The sequence below is a fragment of the Epinephelus fuscoguttatus genome, linkage group LG9 (genome assembly GCF_011397635.1).
Source record: "Epinephelus fuscoguttatus linkage group LG9, E.fuscoguttatus.final_Chr_v1".
In the NCBI taxonomy this organism is placed as follows: Eukaryota; Metazoa; Chordata; class Actinopteri; order Perciformes; family Serranidae; genus Epinephelus; species Epinephelus fuscoguttatus.
In genome coordinates, this window is record NC_064760.1 from 27,391,430 (window position 1) to 27,414,381 (window position 22,952).

The 22,952-nt window shown below is 39.8% G+C and overlaps 1 protein-coding gene across 2 annotated transcripts; it reads left to right on the forward strand.

The window, feature by feature from the left end:
• Positions 1-1,607: 1,607 nt before the first annotated feature.
• Positions 1,608-18,570, forward strand: kif3a (kinesin family member 3A). 2 transcript variants are annotated; one of them, XM_049585678.1, is made up of 19 exons: positions 1,608-1,766; positions 2,297-2,579; positions 2,799-2,943; positions 3,587-3,671; positions 3,861-3,966; positions 4,765-4,904; positions 5,054-5,251; positions 5,617-5,791; positions 5,903-6,001; positions 6,734-6,823; positions 10,788-10,796; positions 12,470-12,626; positions 12,791-12,971; positions 13,989-14,099; positions 14,338-14,463; positions 15,242-15,295; positions 15,415-15,483; positions 15,597-15,727; positions 17,587-18,570. In XM_049585678.1, the coding sequence occupies exons 1-19, from the start codon at positions 1,761-1,763 to the stop codon at positions 17,633-17,635; spliced, it is 2,214 nt and encodes a 737-aa protein (XP_049441635.1). In that variant the 5' UTR covers positions 1,608-1,760; the 3' UTR covers positions 17,636-18,570. The 2 variants fall into 2 exon arrangements, with proteins under 2 accessions (XP_049441635.1, XP_049441634.1); XM_049585677.1 differs by lacking the exons at positions 6,734-6,823; positions 10,788-10,796 and having other exon boundaries at positions 17,587-18,568.
• The last annotated feature ends 4,382 nt before the right edge of the window (positions 18,571-22,952 follow it).

A 22,952-nucleotide genomic window follows, 5' to 3' on the forward strand; every position in this document is an offset into this window, starting at 1 on the left:
GCATGACTGGATTACCTGGCGCCCCACTAGTTTAGTGTGTCATCTGGTTTGTGATCATTTGAATTCTTAAAAAAATGATAGGGGACAATCAAGTGTCAGATGAAACTGAAACGAAAGACAACCAAATGGAAACTGATGCAACTGAAAATACAATGAAAACGGAGGTATGTGATGACAGGCTACTGTCAGGTGGTGAAATGTTTCCAGATCATGACATTATGTCTGTGCCTTCTTCGGTTCCTGATGAATTTTTCAGATAGTGGAGAGTCTTGAGGATTCCACCATGTTCTTACAGACAATACAAATTGGTTAACTGAAATTGTAGGTTTGCAAGTTAATTGACGCTACATTATATCATAGCATTACATCCTATGTCATAGCTGTCTCTCATTACGGCCCTTTTTTTAAGAGCAATAAGCTCGAGAAACCTGACAAGCAGGAGGTCAATGATGACAATGTCAAGTTGATGGTGAGATGTTGTCCCCGATCTATGAGACCAGTCTGGAGGATTCCACCTTGTTTTCATAGACAATACCAATTGGTCAAAGAGCTGATACAAAGTCAAATGAAAACTCAACAGACTTTCAATCCACCCAGCCCAGACTGAAGTACCTCATGGTCAAACTAACTCCTGTGCCAGTTCTTACAACACCTAGGTCAAGATTTTTGGTCCAGAAACAAAAAAAGAAGATGGAGAGATGCAAAAACAGTGTGAAGACAGATGTGAAAAGGGAAACGATGCTACATAAGACAGACATCCCACCACCTAGCCATTATTCTGGTAGACTGAGTACCACTAAAGCACAGTATAGGTCAACAAAGCAAGGGGCTTTAAGTGGGTCCTGCCTGATTTTGTCTTGAAGAGTCCCTAATCAGAGTGCAACCAATGATTAATTTTTGAGGCTGATGCCAATATCAATATTTAAGAATTGTGAAAAACATTGTCATAGCATTGTATTTTAATTTTATTTCACACAAACACAAGCATTTTTGATTAAGATCCCTTCAATTTGGTTATTGCAGAGTTTGTACTAAGTGACACATATTACAAAAATTAACCTAATTTTATGTCTTCATGTAAAATAATCTAACCTATAAATCTACGAATAACCTCAAGCATTCCTTTGGGATATCATCACTGTAATTTGTTGATTCTTATCTGCTATATCCATATATCTGCATATCCTAATATGGGCCTGGCCAATTTCATTATCTGCTTATCAGCCTAGAGCTAATCAAAATCTTTCAATCTTTTAAGGCTTTAAGTATTTCACTGTTGTGCACATAGAATATGTGCCAAATTAATGTGTGTATAATCAAGCTAACACACAGCAGTATTCAAGCATAGGAAAGTCATACAATGCACAGGGAGTGGGAGGAATGGGGGGGTTAATGGGGTCCAGCCAGTAATTTTTTACCTCTGTACTTTAATTCAACTGCATTGCACTGAATCACCTACAGTAATAGTGCTACAGTAAATGTATGCCCCGCATATATGAAATATATCAACACAATGGAGCCATTTACATTGCAGCAGTTACTGTAACCAACCAAGTGAAGACCCCCTCTCCAGCTTCCCCCATGACGCATGCGCAGTGTGACAGCGACCTGACAACAAGCTATCGGATGTGAGCCTCTGATGATATGGGCACTGCGCTGGCATTTAAATTCTTCGGATAACCCAGACTCAAATGAGCAAAGCCTTACAAACATTTCATTGTCATTATACGTATACTTAATCGTCTTTCTGCATTCTCACTATGCCGGTAAGTCGACACGCCTGTTTGGATTATTTTGTTTTGTTTGCAAAGGGGTTCCTCCCTTCCTCCGACCTCACTGATGTGATGCTAACCGGTTAGCATCGTTAGCTTACAGTAGGATACAAGGAAATGGTGCACCTTACTTCCCAACGTTGGGGTTTTGTCAGTCAGCACGAAGCAATTAGCACGGCTTGTTAGCAGTGTGTGGGTTTCACATATAATTATTCTCCAAATTTGCTGTGGTAGCGTTAGTTAGCTAATGTTAACGTTTAACCGTTAGTTAGCTAACGTTATCCTAAACGTTACTAGCGGTTGCCTGCCTAGCAACCCAGGAAACGGCAGATAACGTCCAAGCGACTAACTCGCCTAGCTTCGTATATGCCAAGTCATTGACTGCTAATTGTTTTTGCCGGCTACCCCCTCTTGTCCATGTTGGTTAACTAATACTGTAAATATGTATGGTAATTGTCACAACATAATAACTCATCGTTACATCCTATTGAATCGCTGTCTCTCATCACGGCCCTTTTTTCCAGAGCAATAAGCTTGAGAAACCTGACAAGCAGGAGGTCAATGACAACGTGAAGGTGGTGGTGAGATGTCGTCCCCTCAACCAGAAAGAGAAGATGATGGGCCACAAACAGGCCGTCGTTGTGGACGAGATCCGTGGGACCATAACAGTTAACAAACTGGAAACTCCACATGAGCCTCCCAAGACATTCACATTTGACACTGTGTTTGGACCAGACAGCAAACAGCTGGATGTCTACAACCTCACTGCCCGCCCCATCATTGACTCAGTATTAGAGGGATACAATGGTAATATTACTGTAACATAAGCATTCATTTTTATCAATAAATCATTGCTGTATAATGTGCCTCATAAATGTCATGACTGCATTAACAGTTGGAGAAATTTTTAATACAGACATTTGTTATTAACTGTAATATAATATTGCAACTAATATTCTGTATTTGATCTTCGATTTATATATTCAATACTGGCACTGTGACTTTACGCTCTGCTGTCCATTTCAGGCACCATTTTTGCATATGGGCAAACTGGCACAGGAAAAACATTCACCATGGAGGGTGTGAGAACAGTGCCAGAACTCAGAGGGATAATCCCAAACTCCTTTGCTCATATTTTTGGCCACATTGCCAAGGCAGAGGGTGACACAAGGTGAGAAAGCAGTCAACCAGAAAACATATAGTAAAATCACCCAAAAATATTTCGTCTATGCACATTATTAGTCCAGCTGACAATCCCCACTGTGTACATATGCACCAGATACAGTGGAAACTTTGTTTATTTTTCCACAATGCAATGTCCACCACAATCAGTCTTTAAAAAAAAAATCTTTTGACAGAGAATGTCATGGAGCAAGCATTTGTTATTTACCTTGCAAGTAAAAATATCGCCTATTCAAAAATGTTCTTTTAAAAAGACACACTTGTAAATAACAAGTAATTGAAAAAAGAGGGTTGTGTATTTCTCATTTTACTCAAGTGAGGGAGCTCATGCATATTAAGAAAATACAGAGTATTTGGACAAAGCATTTAAAGGACATTTTATCTGTTAGAATTGGATCTAGAAACTGGATTATGAAAGCTTAGCCCACCCCTTTTAAAGAGAATTGATTTTTTTTTCCTTTCAGGTTTTCAGCTTAGTCTACCAATGGAAGGCAGTTTTTTTCTGATTTAGGTCATATTAGCAAAATACAAGGCTCCATGTATTATAAGTGAAAGATTTATTTACAGATGTTGGTTTGTCATTTGCTGCTTCAGCCTTTATCTGACTTTGAATACACATTTAACTTTAACAGGTTTTTGGTTCGTGTTTCGTACCTGGAGATTTACAATGAGGAAGTGCGAGACTTGTTGGGCAAGGACCAGATGCAGAGGCTGGAGGTAAATGGGTCTTTAAAATCAACACTTAGATAGAGAGTTTAGTGATTCATATGAAAACTGTCTTAAAGGGCACTGCAGTCATTTCCAGGACTGGAAAACTTGCATAAGATTCCTGAATAGATTTGCTTGTAATAGCAGTTTGATGTTGACAACAGTTTTCCATACTTAAGTTCAATTTTTTCGTCAAAGGTGAAAGAAAGACCAGATGTTGGCGTGTATATCAAAGACCTCTCCGGTTACGTCGTGAACAATGCTGACGACATGGACCGGATTATGACGCTGGGACACAAAAACCGTAAGCAGAATAACTAGCAGCATGGAGGCAGAAATAGATGGCCACAAAATCAACCTTTGCTCTCATATTTCACTGAGATATTGCTCTGTGAGAATATGTGGTAAAACTACACATGTGAAACAAGAAGAGGCTTTGTGCTTGCAAGAGATGGAAATGTAGGCGAATATCACAGAGGCTTTAGGAGTCTTTCTGTTTTGCATTATATACATCAATGTGTGGCTTAAGTTAGTTGATAAACATAAAATAAAATAATTTCTTTATTTTAAATGCAGTATATGCCAACTATTAAGAAGTGTGCTCACGTGCAAAGACTACTTGTGCATACTTACACTAGGGGTGTCACGGTATACTGGTATTGATCTCATCTTAATAGTATAAATATGATAATAATGTGTAAATAATCCAGTGCCTCTTAAATCTTTACCATTTCTTTCTGTTTTCTCTTTGTCTTCCTCCCCCAATGGCACTTTTTGCCTCCCTACGCTCGTATTTTGAGTGTAATTCCGTTTCCATAAAAGGAGAAAAACCACACAGTAATCAGGTTAAAGATGAATTTGACTGATGGCATCCCCCCCCACATTTTATGTAGATATCACAACAGTATCGTTTTTGTGAACTCTTTTGGCCACAATAATCATAGTGAAAACCTGATATCATGTCCTCCCTACCTTACACGCTGGTAGTAGTCAGAAAAGTCTGGAGAAAATCGTTAAAAGAATTCTAACTTCAGCTCAGAATTTAAAGTTCATGCCAATATGAGTCATGTTGTCTGATCAAATGGTATTCCACTGTTTGTAGGGTCTGTCGGTGCCACAAACATGAATGAACACAGCTCCCGTTCCCATGCCATCTTCACAATCACCATCGAGTGCAGCGAGAAGGGTGTGGATGGAAACCAGCATGTGCGCATGGGAAAACTTCATCTGGTCGATCTTGCAGTACGTATCTGCGGGCAGAAATTTCTGAGTTAAAAAAATGAACTATTTCCTAGTAAATGAGATGAGACAGTTACATAACTGTGATGTTTGCTTTATCGCTCACCACCCATCTGACCACAACCACTTAATCTGCCACCCTGCTTCTACAGGGCTCGGAGAGACAGGGCAAGACTGGAGCTACAGGTCAGCGTTTAAAGGAAGCAACAAAGATCAATCTGTCTCTCTCCACACTGGGTAACGTCATCTCTGCCCTGGTGGACGGCAAGAGCACACACGTGCCCTACAGGAACTCTAAGCTGACGCGTCTGCTGCAGGATTCACTCGGAGGAAACTCCAAGACCATGATGGTAGAGTGAAAGTTAAAGCTGCGCTAGAGTAGCGTTCTTCTTCTAAGCAGAGTGCAAATTATACAGTGACAGTCGAGGGCAGGTCGACTTTTTCTTCAAGACATAAAGGCAGTACAGTACAAGCGTGTGCTTCAGGAAACTGAAGCCCCCCCCCCAACATTAAAGTCAGGGACCACCCAATAACCAAAAATTTTCAGCTGTCTCAAATCATACTGTAATATTGACAGTAACAGGTTAGAAGGATATGTAAGTCCCTCAAAATGACCATTTCTCAGTCATTGGTAAATTCTAAGCATTTTGTCACATTGACTTTGATAGTACAATTTTTGCCTCACTTTTTAAAATGACATACTTCTCTCCACCAGTGTGCAAATATAGGCCCTGCAGACTATAACTATGATGAGACCATCAGTACCCTGCGCTATGCTAACAGGGCTAAAAACATCAAGAACAAAGCCAGGATCAACGAAGATCCTAAGGATGCCCTTTTGCGCCAGTTTCAGAAAGAGATTGAGGAGCTAAAGAAGAAACTGGTGGAAGGTAATGAGCCAGACAGTTAAAAAAAATAATAATCATGCTGTTTGGATTACAAGTATGGTGTTTTTTCAAGGCTGACTTTTTGTCTTTTTGAAATGTTTTGTGCAATTCTAGGTGAAGAAATCTCTGGCTCAGAGGGCAGTGGGTCAGAAGAGATGGATGAAGCTGATGATGAAGGAGGGGAGGCAGGAGAAGGCCGCAGGAGAAGAAGAGGTAAGGATTTGTAATTAATGCACACACATAGATGCAAGTGTGCAGCAGAGCAAATGACTGAAATCTGCTGATGCAATCTTCATATGCCTGTGGGGAGTTTTTTTCATAGAGTGGTTTAATGTGTGGTTTTTGTAAATGTTTGGATATACATCTGTATAATTTGTGTCTATCTGGTATAATCTCTCATCAGCATGCTAGATGTAATATGAGTCAGCGTAGTTCAGCAGATAATTATCAAGCTAAAGCTGCTTTTAGGTCACTAGTTAGACTCTACTCTTTGCTTTCTGTGTTAATAGGCTTCTGTATATGTAACACTGTTCTCAGTCAGGAGTTTCCCTTTTCTCACCTTCTGGTCTTCTCTGTTTTTAAGTGGAAAGTGTTAAATTCAGATGAATAATCATAAGTAGGTCATCGCATTACATGGCAGTGCTGAAAGTGATGTTCCTGTGAAGATGTGCCTCTGAGGATGTATCTCTTTATATTTTCCAGTTGTCATTATTATTCTTTCCAATACCATATTATTACTATTAACCAAATCATTCAGCTTCTGTGACTACGGTGCCGTGCTGTATCTGCAATTTGCATGGCGCACCTGCAGCTGCCTGATTTGTGGGACTCACATAAAGCACCTACATTTTGCTTCAAGCTCTGCAAACCAACAGCTTTCCTCCTCTACCTGTTGCTCACTGTGGGCGTTGGTGGGAGGGGTGCTTCCTCTGCTTCTTTTTCCAGACAGCAGCAGCAGCAGCAGCAGCAGCAATAGCTCAGAATTTGCCTGTTCCTCCTCAGTCCCTCCGCCCACTGAGGATAAACCTCAGAATAGTGAGTTGGAGCAGCTCTCTGCTCTACTGACCCACCTGCCCACAAACTTAAGCCCTTTTCACACATGGGACCCATTAAATTGCTAGTTTTAAATATAATGTAAGGTGTCGCTTTTGGCTTTTACACTGAACTCCTTTATTTGGAAAAATTCCACGTTACGTCGGTCACTCATGTCCAGTCCAGATTTTCTTCACACCGTGGTGGAATCACTGCCCGAGGATATCAAGTTGCAAAAAATGACACCAAGGACTAGGATTGTATCAGTTTTCATAACATACACTCTGTCAAAGTGATTAGAAAGCAGCTGATTGGCAGTTTATCGCCATGATTTGATTGCTGACCACAGGCGCTGCGTTGGGAGGCTTGCCCCCACTTAACCATCCCCAGTAGGTGTCAAAACACCCTGTAGCTCTCCATGAGAGATGTTCCTTATCGGTTTCATTATAAATTGAATATGGCAGAGGATTCTGCAGCCGGACTGCATTACTTTAGAAATGCAAAAGATTTCAAGGTTGTTGTTTTTTCTCTCTTCACTTCCTGTATTGCTTTCATGCTGTTTGTAGCAAAAGTTTCTCTGTTGATATTTGTAAACAGTTGGCATGAGTGAAAGTTGAAATTGAGAGCAAACTGTGAAGCGTTTGATGAGTGTGTTGATTTTTTTTTTTTTAGGTTTGTGCTGTGTATGTAGGTGGTTTTCTAAGGGGTTTTTCCTGATGACTTGATGTCTACAGCTTGAGTCATTCATAGTATTTCCTCTTTACAATGGTTGGCTTGATCAATTTTTCAGCCCCTGTACTTGTTTTATAATGTGATATTGCATAGCTGTCTGAAGGTGGGTGCACATGATTCATGTTTTAATACAGCAGGCCTGCATGAAATTTTATTTAACTTAACACCAGAAAGCCCTTTTTTTTTTACCTTTCATTAAAGGGCCAGTGTATAATATTTGGCATGGTTTATTGTCAATCTGAATCTGAATCTGACTATTCTACCCTTTAATATGTTTATAAAAGTGTATGATCGCTACAAAATAAAATTAATTTGGTTTTCGTAGCCTTATAATTATGCTTTTATATATATATATATATATATATATATTTATATATATAGCAAGGGCCTTGCATTAGAGAGGTCGCCATCTTGCGCCGCCATGTATGTAAGGCAGCCCGAGTGGACAATCCAGCCAGCCAGAGAACGCGTTTCGCGTGTATAAATGAACCAACGAAGACAGCGGAAGGAAGGAAGAAGGAGGAAGAAACAGTGGAGTGTTAGTAGTTCGTGGATAGAGAGCAGTAAAAAGTTTTTTTAGTTATAAAGTTTGCGAATGGACCACACTTACCACGCAACAGGAGAGAATGAACCCGAACCGTCATCTGCGAGGAAAAGAAGACGCAACTTCACTCCTTGTGATGCACTCTCTGCAGCGCTTTTCCTCCTGATGATATATCTCCCCAACGATGGTAGCAGTAGCACCGAATCCCATTCTGTGCATTCAGCCTCTCTTCTCACCCGCTCAGCATCAAACACATGGAGTTCCTCATCTGTATGCTCCTGTATGCTCCGTTTGTAAAGTTATGAAGTGTGTCTGTTACGCTAGAAGAGTCAGAGTTTGGGACGGAATGGAGTGTTACCGGAGTTTCTGGAGTGCTCAAATAAACGGGCCTTTTTCCCGAACACTCCTCTGGTCTCCTGCTCGTGAGGGATTCATTACAATATAGTAACATGGCTTAGATTTCTAAATAAACATACAACTCGTCGCTAGATAGACCTACTCCTGAAAAACTCGTGCGCAAGGCATTTTGTCCTTACGAAGCCACCGTCATTTACCCGATGGGAGGGGTGAGCGAGTGAGCCCTGCAATCTAGAATTTGACCACTGATGTCACTGTTTTCAACCCATTTTACACACTGGCCCTTTAAGATGATCTGTTCATTCCGGTACAGATTTCAGATTAAGATTTTAGTGGCGTTTATCATTTTTAGGGCATCTTGTGCCTTGATCAGGCAATAGTAGAGAGGTGACAGGAAGTTGCAGAAAAAAGAGATGAGGAGTGATATGCAGCAAGGGTCCCCAGCTGAACATAAAATGGGGACAGGTGCCGTAACCACTAAACCACCAGTAGCTCTTTTCCATACATGTGCTGGCTTGGCTTGACTCGCTTTGACCCGGCGCATCAGCCTAGTGTGACACAGATTTGCATCTCAACTTGGACTTTAACACCACTGACTCATGCCTTTTGAATTTATATCTTTGCCCCCAAGCCCAAAGATTAAAAATCTTAAAAAAAAAAACTAACTAACTAAGTCAATCCATCCAATCAAGTTGCAGGAGAGAACCATAAAGAACGAACATAACGTTTCTGAGTGCCATTTGAAAAAAATTATACAAAGATACCTGCGTTTGTGTACAGAAACAACCGAATCGTCAGCGAGAAATGGAATTGCAGTATGCAAAACGTGCTGGTGGAAAATTACAGATGGAGATGCAACAACTTAGAACAAGCTTGTTTTAACAAATAAACAAAATTTAAAAAGCATGCATGATTTTTGTAAATTAAACATATTACTCTGCCATTACCTTTGGTGCAGAGTGATTTAGGTCTTGAAATTGGAACTTCCCTGTCTTTGCTTGTGACTGAAGTGCAAAAACTTGAGACTTCTGACTTGCAAAACAATGACTTGGTCCCACCTTTACTGCCACTAAAACTTTTATAATACACTTCCACATCAAAATGCAGATTAAAATTACTCTGTATTTTACATTATTAGAATAAAAAAAAACAGCCTAGGCAGAAGGAGGCATGTTATCTCTTTTGCATTTGCACTTGTTTGCATTGCACCATTGATTCAGGAATTCATTTTTTTTATTGGACCAAAGTAAATAAACTTCATGGTACCTTCTCTTTTAATGTTGTTTATTTAATTGACACTTGAGCTGTTTAAGGTCCTGAATATGCAAATTGTAAGAGTGAATTTTTCCAGAGCATTTATGGATAACAGTGCATGTGTGAAAGGGGCTTGATACTTTCCCTGTGTCTGTGCCACTCCTGTAGGCTCATAGCCCAGATCCCCCCACACTACTGACTGTAATGTCCCAAATATTTGTACATGAAAATAATTGCAAAGGTTCCTAAAAGAACGTTTTAAGACAGATCCATGAATCTAAATGGGTCTGTTGCACTGTTGAACCGATCCTTCAAAAGCATTGGCACAATCTGATGTCAAATCTCTCCAACTTTATTTTCATGCATGACCTAAGTGAACATAGTTTTGACATCATAGAATGGGTCTGCATGGTGATTTCATACCCTCAGTTTATCCTTACAGTAAAGCCAGGCTTTACTGTAAGGATAAAGCCTGGCTTTACTGGCTTTACTAAGCATGGACCTCAGAAACATGGACTCTCTACCCCATTTCAAATCACAACTCAAAACCCATCTGTTCCAAATTGCATATTCCCTTTAATTGCCCACATCCATTTTTACTTTCTGTCACTCTTGTCTGTTGTTTTTATTTATTTTAATTATGACTTTAATTGTGTTTTTAATGCTCTGTAAAGTGTCCTTGAGTGTTGAGAAAGGCGCTTTTAAATAAAATGTATTATATTATTATAATTGCGAAATTTATAACTCCTGTCCCTCAAAGACGTAATTCACCCACATCATGTTCCATTATGTGAATTGATGTTTTCTATGTTGTTGTTTGTTTGTTTTTTGCCACGTCACTATCATTTCTTCTATAGCATTGCTATAACTGAAACCTCTCTTTCTCCCACTCCTTGTCCCACATGTGGTGTTCCACTCTGTAGAGTCTTCAGACTTTCAAGATCACTCTGTAATGTGTTGCTCTTTGTCTCTCTCTCTCTCTGTCTCTCTCTCTCTCTCTCTCTCTCTCTCTCTCTCTCTCTTTCCTCCTCCTGGTACAAATGCCGCCTGTCTGACTTGCTATACACCTCTTAATTCAAGAAGAAAGAGGTTGGTGTAAGAATCTACAACATAGTCCTGCTATCCTGTAGCATTGCTGTCTCTACTCGCACAAATTACTCAGATGGCCACCATGTGTTTCAGTAGCTATTTCACTAAAGCCTTGTTTCCACCAAGCAGTCCAGTTTGGTTCAGTTTGTTACACAGTAGAACGTTTTTTTCGTTTGCGTCTTCATTATCAAACATGAATGGCACCAACAGAACTGTTCCATGCCATCCCGCTTTTCATCACCCTTCTGCTGAGGTACTTAGCACACTGATCCGATTCTAAAAGGTGGAGCTAGAAACACTGCAGTCTGTTGATTGATCAATAGAAAATCGACAATCTTGCTCGACTACAGTGGACTGTAACCCTTGTTCCTACAGAGGCAAGTTTACATACCTTAGTCAACTATAAAATAAGAGGATGCTTTGCTGCCATTTTATATTTTACTAGTTAACAATTGGCCATAGTCTAAGAAAAGATCATTTAATCCACAGTGCTGCCAGCAGCTAAGGTGGAATGTTGTCTTTCATGTTACTCAATGAGTTGACGTCATGAATCTATCAACACACCCTAAATGTCAGTATTATACCTCTGACCATTCCATTTGTTTTTATTGTCTGTCTTGCATGACATACGCTTTCGTGATGATTGGCTCTCCGAGCGCTTAAAAAATGTTAATGAATTTAAACTGAAATATGCAAACTGCGAAGCTTATATTTCCTCACTTGGAGATAAAAAAAAATGGAGGAGCAGCTTTCCTGTACACTCCAGCCTTTTCTTTTGTAGACATCACTGGTGAGTAGGTTATACAGCAAGAGCTGGACGGAGCAGTATTGAGACTATTACCATCTGTTAATAACCCCGACGACATTAAAAGAGCACTGTGTGCAGTGGAAACATAAGACAGATGTATGGTTCAGATCCATGTTCATGTTTGGTGGAAACGCGGCTTAACACTGACTAATCTGATAACAGAAATTTATTGTATAATCACCTTTAACATTTTTCTGACTGTCCTTGTATGACTACCACCCATGTGTCTCATGCTCTCCATCTCTATAGCTACCATGTCATTAAGAGAATCTTGCACTTTATATAGTTTTCCCTGTCTTAAAATGTTGCTTACACTAACAATTAATGAATACAGTGAATACAATGAATTAGCAAGTCACAACTTTCTGCAGCTGGATGTCACTGGCACTCACTCGTAGGACTCAGGTTCCTTATAAAAACATAAATTTGACTTCTGTAGTGCAAATTTATGATCCACTGTTAGGGCTGGGCAATATATTGATATTACATCAATCTTGTGATACGAAACTAGATATCGTGTTGACAGACTGTTGTAGTTCTTCTATTCTTTGCCTTTCTCAGTCATTATATCCACATTATGATGATTACAGTCAACCCTGTAATATCTTCACAATATCGATATTGAGGTATTTGCTCAAAAATATCGTGATTTTTTTTTTTTATTTTCTCCATATCGCCCAGCCTTATCTTCAATGGCACATATTTAATAATACTAATGCTGATTAAAAAGCACAGTGTAGAATGAATTAATCTGTGTTGAAGTCATTGTAACCTATACCCTGATGAGTAATGTGGTGTAGGAAGATGCATCTAAAACAACCTGTCAATTAAAAACACTATGGTTCCCTGGATGTCTTTTTTTAAGGGAGGAAGAAGGTTTCCCCGGACAAGATGGTGGAGATGCAGGCAAAGATTGAAGAGGAAAGAAAGGCCTTGGAGGCCAAGCTGGACATGGAGGAGGAGGAGAGGAACAAGGCCAGAGCAGAGCTGGAGAAGAGGGAGAAGGACCTTCTTAAAGCTCAGTGAGTTCGGGAAGAGAAAATGATTTGTATTTTTAATTATCTTTTAAGATGTGGTATTCTCAATGATACTGCTCGAATAATCTGCAATATCCTCTTTAAGCGTTAGTGGATGTGTTGATGTAGTAGCTACTAGTTTGATAACCGATCCACCTCTAACCTCTCAGACAGGAGCATCACCTCCTTCTGGAGAAATTGTCAGCCTTAGAGAAGAAGGTGATTGTGGGTGGGGTGGACCTCTTGGCCAAGGCTGAGGAGCAGGAGAAGCTCTTGCAGGAGTCCAACAACGAACTAGAAGAACGTCGCAGGAGAGCGGAGCAGCTGCGTAAAGAGCTGGAGGAGAAAGAGGTAAGGATAGATGATCAAAAAACTAATCTGACTACCAAATACGTCACAAAGTGAGTCAACGAGAAATTACTGAGTCATTCAAGCCGTTGTCAGTATGAAATGAAAGGTGTGCATCTGTGAAATCACATGGAAAACTCCAACCACTATCAGGCTATAACTGTGGTAAAATTAAAGTAGTCACCAAACAATATGTCCACTGATCATCCTGGAGATGAATGCTTGATGTTTGTTATGCCTCCGCCCTGGTGATAGCTGTAACCAGAGGCATTATGTTTTCGGGACCTTACAAAGCGATGGACAACCTTGTGAGCACTAAATCTCAAGAACACCTCAGGGATTTTTTTCAGATTTGGCACAAATGTCCACTTGCACTCAACGATGAACTGATTAGTTTTTTGTGGTCATAGGTCAAGGGCCAAGGCCACTGTGACCTTGTCTGTGTCACGCTCGTGAATGTGATACAGATATGAATGTAAATTCTTAAGAGAAACTTGACTGGTGAGGCATACAACCGCAGGGCGGTAATTCTAGTTTGCTAAGATGCCTTTAGTAAACACCTGAATAAACAGTTTGACGCAGTGAATTTAGCTGGTATGGGCATAAAGAATTTCACTTCCGAAATCAGAATAGTCAGCCATAAAGTGAGAGGCAAGATATGACATCAGATACCGCATTATCTACGTGAGATGTCAGTGGTAACCTCAGCTTGATTTACACCTAAACGGTAGCATCATTGCGGTTGGAAAATATGCACAGATACTCACTCTCTTTCACTCTCTCACTCTACTTTCTTCCTGTGAATGAGAATTTTTCAGAGTAATGCCAAGGTGACTTTGGTTTGAAGTGACGCAAACCTCAGGATTTGAAAAAAAAAAATTGTGACATAAACAAACAATAATATAAGACATTATTTTGACTTAAGCCTTTTATAGGTTCATCACAATCATGACAACTGACCACAACTTGCTTGCTTCCACATAATCACTGATCTCTCTCTCTCTCTCTCTCTTAAAACAGCAAGAACGTCTGGACATAGAAGAGAAGTACACTAGTCTGCAGGAGGAGGCTCAAGGAAAGACCAAGAAGCTGAAGAAAGTATGGACCATGCTGATGGCTGCCAAATCAGAGGTCAGCATGACATAAAAGAGTAACACTGAGAAAGAACATACAGTCATACAACACCCAGGATCATTTGCCCCAAGACTCTTATGAGAGACTAAATGCCTTTAGAGACTTTAATGGAATGCTATTCAGTCAAAGCTTAAGCTTAATGTAATAAAACAGTCTCCCTGGCTGAAGTTAGTCTTGAATCATCAGGGGAACAATGTAGATTGATCCACTGTGGTTGTTATGTTTTGTCTGTAAGATGGCAGATCTGCAGCAAGAACATCACAGAGAGATTGAGGGACTCCTGGAAAACATTCGCCAGCTGAGTCGCGAGCTGCGGCTTCAGATGCTCATTATAGACAACTTTATTCCCCAGGAATACCAGGTGTGTATGTGTTTGCGTACCTACATCTGTAGCACTACATCTCAGTCTGATTTTCAGTATTTTTATCCATCCATATAGCCGTTTTTTCTACTCTGTCTATATATGATCATCCCAGATGAGATTTAAACTAATTGAAAGGCTATAAAGAAACAACTCATTGCCTGCAGGTGACACTGGTGTAAGAATTGCAGCATCAGGAGGAATGTAAACAGGAGCAACTAAAACACTGGTGAATTTCCTGGACAGTTAGTATGGTGGTCCACATCATAACGTTAAAAATTTCGGCATCAGGGAAGCATTGTCCATTAACTTTGACTGTGCACCAAGCATCACCAATGCAAACATAAGCCCCTTTTACACAGCTTGTCCAAGGTGGCAATTTCACACCATTTTTCCACCTTGCTGCTCTTTATAAAACATACAGTTGCAGAATATCTCGCCTTTAAGCGGGTGGCAAAAGTATTAACAGCCTCTGTCGGCGCGGAACACAGTCTACCCAGCAACTGCAACAGCCTAATCTGGGATGCCACGATGGAGCTAGGTCTCTGCTAAGATGTGAGCACAACAGTCTTCCAGTCAACCCGAGGCCTGTTTCATCTATTCCACTTTCCAGCGACTGCTCATCAGCCACATTAATACAAAAATGTTGTGAGGTTCATTGGCGATACTGGCCGCCACATCTGCTGATGTTGATATTAGTTGGTTAAGGGGGCTTTGCATCAGTGACATATCTGTCCTCGTTTCTAGTTTTTATATTTTGTCATGTTTTTCTGTGCAGGAGATGATAGAGAATTACGTGCACTGGAATGAGGACATTGGAGAATGGCAGCTGGTGAGTTCACTTCGCACAACTTACGCAGTTTGATATACGTCAGGATAAGGGGGAAATCTCTGAGTCAAGGGCTGCTCCTCAGTAATGTGTGTCTATGGACTGTATCTTGTGTCTTTCAGAAATGTGTGGCATACACTGGCAACAATATGAGAAAACAGACCCCTGCTCCAGACAAAAAAGAAAAAGATGTAATTTCTTTGCACGTTTTTATGCAACAACTGATGTTTCTGATATTTTTCTCTTTTCCCTCCTTGACAATGTGTTTTTGACCTCTCTCGTCTTCTGTCCCTGCCTCCTGTAGCCTTTTGAGGTGGATCTGTCCCATGTGTATCTGGCCTACACAGAGGAGAGCATGCGGCAGTCTCTGATGAAACTAGAGAGACCCCGAACCTCTAAAAGTGGCAAGAGCGGTCGACCCAAGACGGGGCGAAGGTAATCTACTTTCTTCACAGACCACAGCATGACAGACAGCATGAAGCACCACATCCTGTTGAGCATATATGATCTAATCAGTGCACGGCTAAGTTTCTCATGAGTTGGATGTGTCATCAGTCTGTGGTCTTTACAAATGCCATTTCAAGTATCTCTTGTAAGGATGTAGTTTAATCCACTTTCGTGTACACCAAGCCACATGTATGCATCTCTGTTTCTTGGATTATAAATCTGATAAAATCCATCTTGGTTTCTCTGGGCTACATGCTAGTCTGGGGTCAGGTTGATGCACCTGAGCCTGTTCTGTACCTTACAAAAAATGCAAGAACAACAATACCTGTTTAGCAGTTAAGTTGCAACAACAGCTATGTCAGCCTAGCTAATAACTATCCGTGTAACTAATGTATGACTTGCATGGATGTACTCCGAGCGAGATCAACGTCCTGAACGTTGACACTTCACAAGAGGTAGCTCAAAGTTCAGATGCCAGAGGTTAAAATGAACTAGGTCACGTTCGTCGTGCATGATTCAATTTCAAATTAAGTACATAGTTCCAAAAAATGACCTACTTTATGTTTATTTCTTCTTCTTTTTTCAAATAAAATTAAGTCTTGTGATCATAATTCAATCGCAGATATTCCCCAAGACTGGTTGGAAGCTTCAGCTCAATGTGTCGTTTCAAAGTTGTTGCCAATGTGGCTAACGTTGGCACTTCATTGTTCAGACCCAGCAGACACAATTTACATAAAAATGTGAGCTCCACTGGGATCTGAACTGATTTTTTCATAAACCTCCTTGAAATAACAGAACTTGCTTCAGCAGTACCAATGGCTGTGTTGTCTGGATCGCCCATTGCACCAACCATGCTGGTGTTGTGTCAAAGTCTGATAGTGTCTCCCTCCTGTTACAATGCAAAGCATCCTTCGATGTAGTAAAGGAAGAGGTTTGGTTCAGATTTAGGTATGGGAACACCATCTTCGACACAACACCGGCATGCCAGGTGCCGTAGATCCTCGGGTGCCAAACCACATAGCGTGTGAGCTGTTTGAGTAAACAGTGCCCACGTTTACATACATTAGTAGCAAATGGATGCGTTGTGTTCACCGTTTACCAAACATGAGCACATTCAAAGAGAGCATTTACACACAACACAGAGCGAGTCCTCACAGGCTGTCATCGACAACACTCCTTCACCCATACAGATCAGTCAGTGGTTGTGCTGAGCACTCCCCCTGCTTGACTGTGCATGCTAAAATACTGAGCTGTGTTTTTGTTTTTGTTTTTTTGTTGCTGTTGCTTATCTTGTGACGGGCAGAGAGAGATGGCTGATTTCAGCTTAATTTCACTGTCACTTCAGCTGCAATTATCACAGGGAAAGATCTTTTGAATCTGCACTCACACAGACGGTTCACTGGCTCAGTTACATTTGGGAGGCGTAATGACTTTGCATGCATCCTGGAGGCACTGATGCATTTACGTCTTTTCAACATCTGGCAAGAGTGCATCACAAACGACTCTACCAATCTGCTTTTTCATATCAGATCTTTTTCTAATTGCCCTTATTCTGTGGTATTTTGTTTCCAATCTTAGCTGGTTATCTGCAACTTAACCTTCTAGTTAAATGTTTGACCTTCACCATTTTAACTCTGCATTTCATACAGTTTTTCATCATATTGCTATGAGTACACAGAAGAGTTACTGCTTTAGGATGTTGGCTGCTCTGTATAATTAGTGTATTTATAGAATGTTGATATGAAGTGTGAACATATTTTCCGCTATCATGATATACAGTTATTCTGAGAAATAAGGATGCTTCTGAAGTTGTCGATAACACCAATCGTGCACTTATCTCTACACAGGAAAAGATCTGCAAAGCCAGACGCTGTGATCGAATCCCTCCTGCAGTGAAGACAGCACAGAGGAGAGCTTGCTGTCACTGCAACTTACATGTTACTTTAGGAAAGAGGTCATTAGGCGAGAATTTATCGTTAAACATTATTTAAAAGATTATCTGAATACACTGTATAACTGGTAACGTTTTAAATGTGAATGAGCTGCACCTATGACAGGATCAAGACCTCTTGTCCACGGGGACCTGTTATTTGTAATATAGTGACAGACCTCTCTGTGAGTGTCGAACATTTTCATGTCGCTCGGGAACGCGTTTCAGCGGCAGCAGCTTCTGTTTAAATTAAGCTCTTTTACCTCTAACATTAAGGAGGAACTCACCATAAACACATTTCACTTGCAACATCACTGGTTTTGAAAATGACCAACAATCTGAAAGAAGATGTTGAAAACAGAATTGTGGACATGAACTATAAAGTGCATTCGTTTCCTCTGAAACTTGTTGAGTGTATTTTAACACACTAAGTGTTTTGTGATTTCTGTATGACTGATTTCCTGTGAGACACTGAGTCTGATTAAAGGGTCCGTGCTGATATGAATACACTATAATTGAATTCTAATTGAAATTAAAGCCAGTGATTCTGCTCTGAGCACAAGCTGTAACCCTTAGTGCTTCTTCATGTATGAAACTGAAAAGTGCATTTCATAATTTTTGCTGTAGGTCAGACACATAGGGGCGTGCATGCCAGCCGGCTTTTATGTTAGTGCCATTTGCTAATCTGAGCAAGTTGTCTTTTTATTCAAATGTGAGATCCCTTTGTGTTATGTGGAAATACACTATACATACTGTATGCCTTAGTCTGATGCACTAGTGTGAGGTTTTTGTGGAGAGAATTTGATTTCATGATCTGTAGTGGAGGCAAACTGACTTTTATTTTGTATCATAATGTATGTCAAATGTTTACGTCCACCAAACCCCCTGGATATTTTATTTATTAAATTATTTTACACGTTTTATCTCACATTCTTGTTGCTCTTTCTCTGTTTCTTTTTTTTAATTGGAGCTTTAAAAAGAAAGATCATGATGGCATATAACAGCCATAAATGTGTTATTTTTGATTGCATTACCTGCTGTTGGAGATTGTGTAAACCCAGTAAATAATTAGTGAAAAGGTAAAAAAGGTAAAAAGTGGCCTCATGTTCAAAAGTCTTGTGTGAAACAGCTGTTACTGGTTGACTGCACAGTTTAACTTGAATAAGAAGAATGATACCTTAAACATTATGAGCATGCACACTGAAAAATGTTGACTGCAACAACAAACCACTGTGTCATAATTTATTGGTGTACAAATACAGATACTATAAAAATAAGGTGTAGGAAAATAAATATGTTTTACAATAAATAGAAGTTAAGTTATGGATATTACAGGCGTTAAATAACACATATGATTATTCCAACTCATTGATGTCATTTCACTGATGGTTGTGGATGATCTTCCAGCGGTGCACACACATCATGATGTTTTCCAGAAATTTCTTAAACTTATGCTCATTGGTTGTGTTCAGCTGACAATGGGTAATCCCAGTCTGAAATAATACCATATGACAGTTTTAGTTTTAAGCACACAAAGATCTTGAGCTAAAGTGATAGAGAAAATGTTTGACTTAAAAGAGCACATTCATTGCAGGAACAGATGCCTTTCAGAGTCACTGTAAACCATTTGAAATGTTACTCATGAATTTTAGTTCAGGACTATAAAGCATGTTCAATCACACTGAAATTCTCTTTACCTCTTTGTTGAACATTTTCAACCGGCGGATGAGTGTTTCTGCACGCGATTGGAGTTCCTTTGGGGCTTTCTCCAGAGACTTCTCAGCCAAACAGAAGAACTTGATCTGTGAAGAGAAAGGCACATTAGTAATGGGATATAACACGTTGGAGTTAGTACTGAATCAGTCTAAAGAAATCAGCTAAACGTCATCATCACAAGTTTAATGCAACGTCACATCTACTACGTGAGACGTGTGTACAATATTAACAATTATCAGAATAGATTTCCAACATACCACACATGTTGGGCCACCATCTGGTCCTATCTTTGTGACATACAAATCCAGTGTCTGCAGTGACAAAATAAGATATACAGTATAAGTCAGTATATTGTCAAACAAACAAACAAACAAACCACATTTAGTTTTGTAGTTTTCTTACCGTATTAATTTTGGACATATTTAGTGCCGCATCATGAATGTCTGTCAGCAGCTCATCTTTAGGTAAAGATGCTGTGTAGACCATCACAGTCATCATCACCACCACTGTCAAACACTGAATGGTCTTCATGTCTTTAGAAGAAACTGAGCCAGCCGTGTCAGGTTGAGCAGGAAAGTTGAATACTCACTCTTACTACTGTTGCTACTTATATATTGTCCTCATGCTGACACTCTGACACCCCGAGACCACAGTATACAGACACATCAGAAGAGGAAAACACCAAATAAGGACCAAAGTGTGACATGTATCTGTCTTACTATCAGATGTTTCCACTAGGTGCATGGTGTTATTACTAAGCAATTAGTGGCTAATTCCTTATCAGTAAAGCTCCCACCAAGAATTACTGGTCATCACCTTGTGTTGATCTCATACATCTGAAGGTTGTCTTCATGTGTACGGATGGAAAATGAGATTTCCATCATTTCAACAGTCACATTCAAATTTTATTAAGTGTATTTTCTACAAAGGCTGTTCCCTTTGAGCTGAACTTAACAACCTGCTGTGGAGTGTAGATGTTTAATGACTTTTTACCTTGCACATTTTGGCTTGTTGCAACAAAGGAGCCCAGGTGGAAGTGATGCAATGAACAGTGACCTGCTTTTATTAAAATGTGTGACAGTGAACCAGCAGGCAGCCATTATCATTAATATCATTAGAAAACACCTGTGCTTTTTCTGTAATGACATGTCAAAATGTTTGCAGTGAGTGGACACATGGGAAATAGCTTTGCCCCACACACACATTAGGAAAATGTGACATGTGACTGACAGAGATTCCTGTCAGCTTCAGTTTCCTTTTTACACTGGGTGGTAAGTGACCAGCCAGATGTTTAACTAAAACAGCTGCTTTAGTCAAACATCCACTTGTCTGTCAATCTTAAATTGCAGATGAATTATGTTATTATTAAAAAAAAACCACAACAAGTGAAACATTAGTTTAGGGGGAAAAAAAGTCAAAATTCTTTGAATAAGAATAAAAGAATAAAAACTTAGAATAATTTAGATAAGACAAGATAAGAAAACTGCTTTTGGCATTCTGGCAACACACTAAAAACAGACAGTAAAGCGCAGTCAGAATACATGAATACTACAGTACAAGTAAAAACAATAGGCTGAAAACATTTTTAAATGTATTTTATTAAATGTTTTATTGTATAAAACATAAAAAAAACCCAGAATGAAAAGATTTGTAAATCTTTTTTGAGCTATACAAAGACAAGATCTTTAATGTTCAAACTAAGCTCTTTTTTGTTTTTGTAAAACTACACTCATTCTGAATTTGATGCCTGCAAAATGTGTTTACCACCGTGGGACATCACCTTTTCTTTAAACAACACTCAGTAAGCGTATGGGAACTGAGGACACTAAATGATGAAGTTTTACAAGGAAAATTTTTTCGTATTCTTGCTTGATATAACTTCAGTTACTCAACAGTCATGGATCCCTATTACTGCATTTTGTGCTTCATAATGGCCCACACATTATAATGGGAGACAGTTCTGGACTGCAGACTGGACAGTATAGTACCCAGACTCTTTAACTGTAACACGTGCAGAATGTGGCTTGGCGATGTGTTGCTGGAATGAGCAGGTACGTCCCTGAAAATGATGTTGTCTGGATGGCAGCATATGTACCTTTCAGTATTCAGCATTACCCATAATGCCATGGGTATTTTGAACTTAGAGCTGGTCACAATCTGGAGGGTCCTTTTCCTCTTTAGCCCGGAGGACATAACATCCACAATGTACTTGTCAGACCACAGCACACTTCTCCACTTAGTGTCGGTCCATCTCAGGTGAGCTCGGGCCCCGAGAAGTCAGCTGTGTTTAGATGTTGTTGATACATGACTCTCACTTTGCATAGTAGAATCTTAACTTTGTCTTTACAAACTGCTTTTCCTGACAGGGGTTTTCCAAAGTGTTTCTGAGCCCATGTAATAAAATCCTTGACACAATCATGTCTGTTTTTATTCAGTGCTGCCTGAGGAGTCAAAGGTCACAAGCATTCAATGTTGGTTTTTAGTCTTACCTCTTACCTGCAGAGATTTCTCTGGATTCTCTCTGTTAAGGATTGTAGATGGTGAAATCCCAAAATTCTTTGCAATTCTGCTCTGAGAAATGTTGTTCTTAAACTGTTGGACTCTTTGCCCACACATTTTATCACAAAGTGATGAACCTTGTGCCATCCTTGTTTGTGAATGACCCAGCCTTGAAATCAATCAATCAATCAATCAATCAATCAATCAATCAATCAATCAATCAATCAATTTTATTTATAAAGCCCAATATCACAAATCACAATTTGCCTCACAGGGCTTTACAGCATATGACATCCCTCTGTCCTTATGACCCTCGCAGCGGATAAGGAAAAACTCTTTTCCCCTTTAACGGGGAAAAAAACGGTAGAAACCTCAGGAAGAGCAACTGAGGAGGGATCCCTCTTCCAGGACGGACAGATGCAAAAGATGTCGTACAGAACAGATCAGCATAACAAATTAACAGTAATCCACATGACACAATAAGAAGACAGAGAGAGAGAGAGAGAGATGCAGGTAATGACAGTAGCTTACAACAACATTGTTGAAAGTAATAATATTATCGTTATAGTTCTGGCTACTGTGGTACAATATGTTGAAAGTATGTATTAATATCTGGCAGTATACATGTGTGACAATAGTCATATGTGTATAATAACAGTAGAAGTATGACTAATGACTAATGATGGCAGCAGCAGCAGGAGGCATCTGGCAGGACCACGGCAGCAGCACAACATGAATGTTAAAATCGCCTACAATAATAACTTTATCTGATTTAAGAACTAAACTGGATAAAAACTGAGAACTGAGAATTCAGATACAAATTCAGAATACGGGCCAGGAGCACGGTACACTATAACAAATAAAAGTGGCTGCGAGGTTTTCCAGGTCGGATGTAAAAGACTAAGAACGAGGCTTTCAAATGAATTATAATCTAGTTTAGGTTTAGGGCTGATTAACAGGCTAGAGTTAAAAATGGCTGCAACTCCCCCTCCTCGGCTGCTGCCTCGAGGAATGTGGGTATTACTATGACTGGGAGGAGTGGATTCATTTAGACTAACATATTCATCT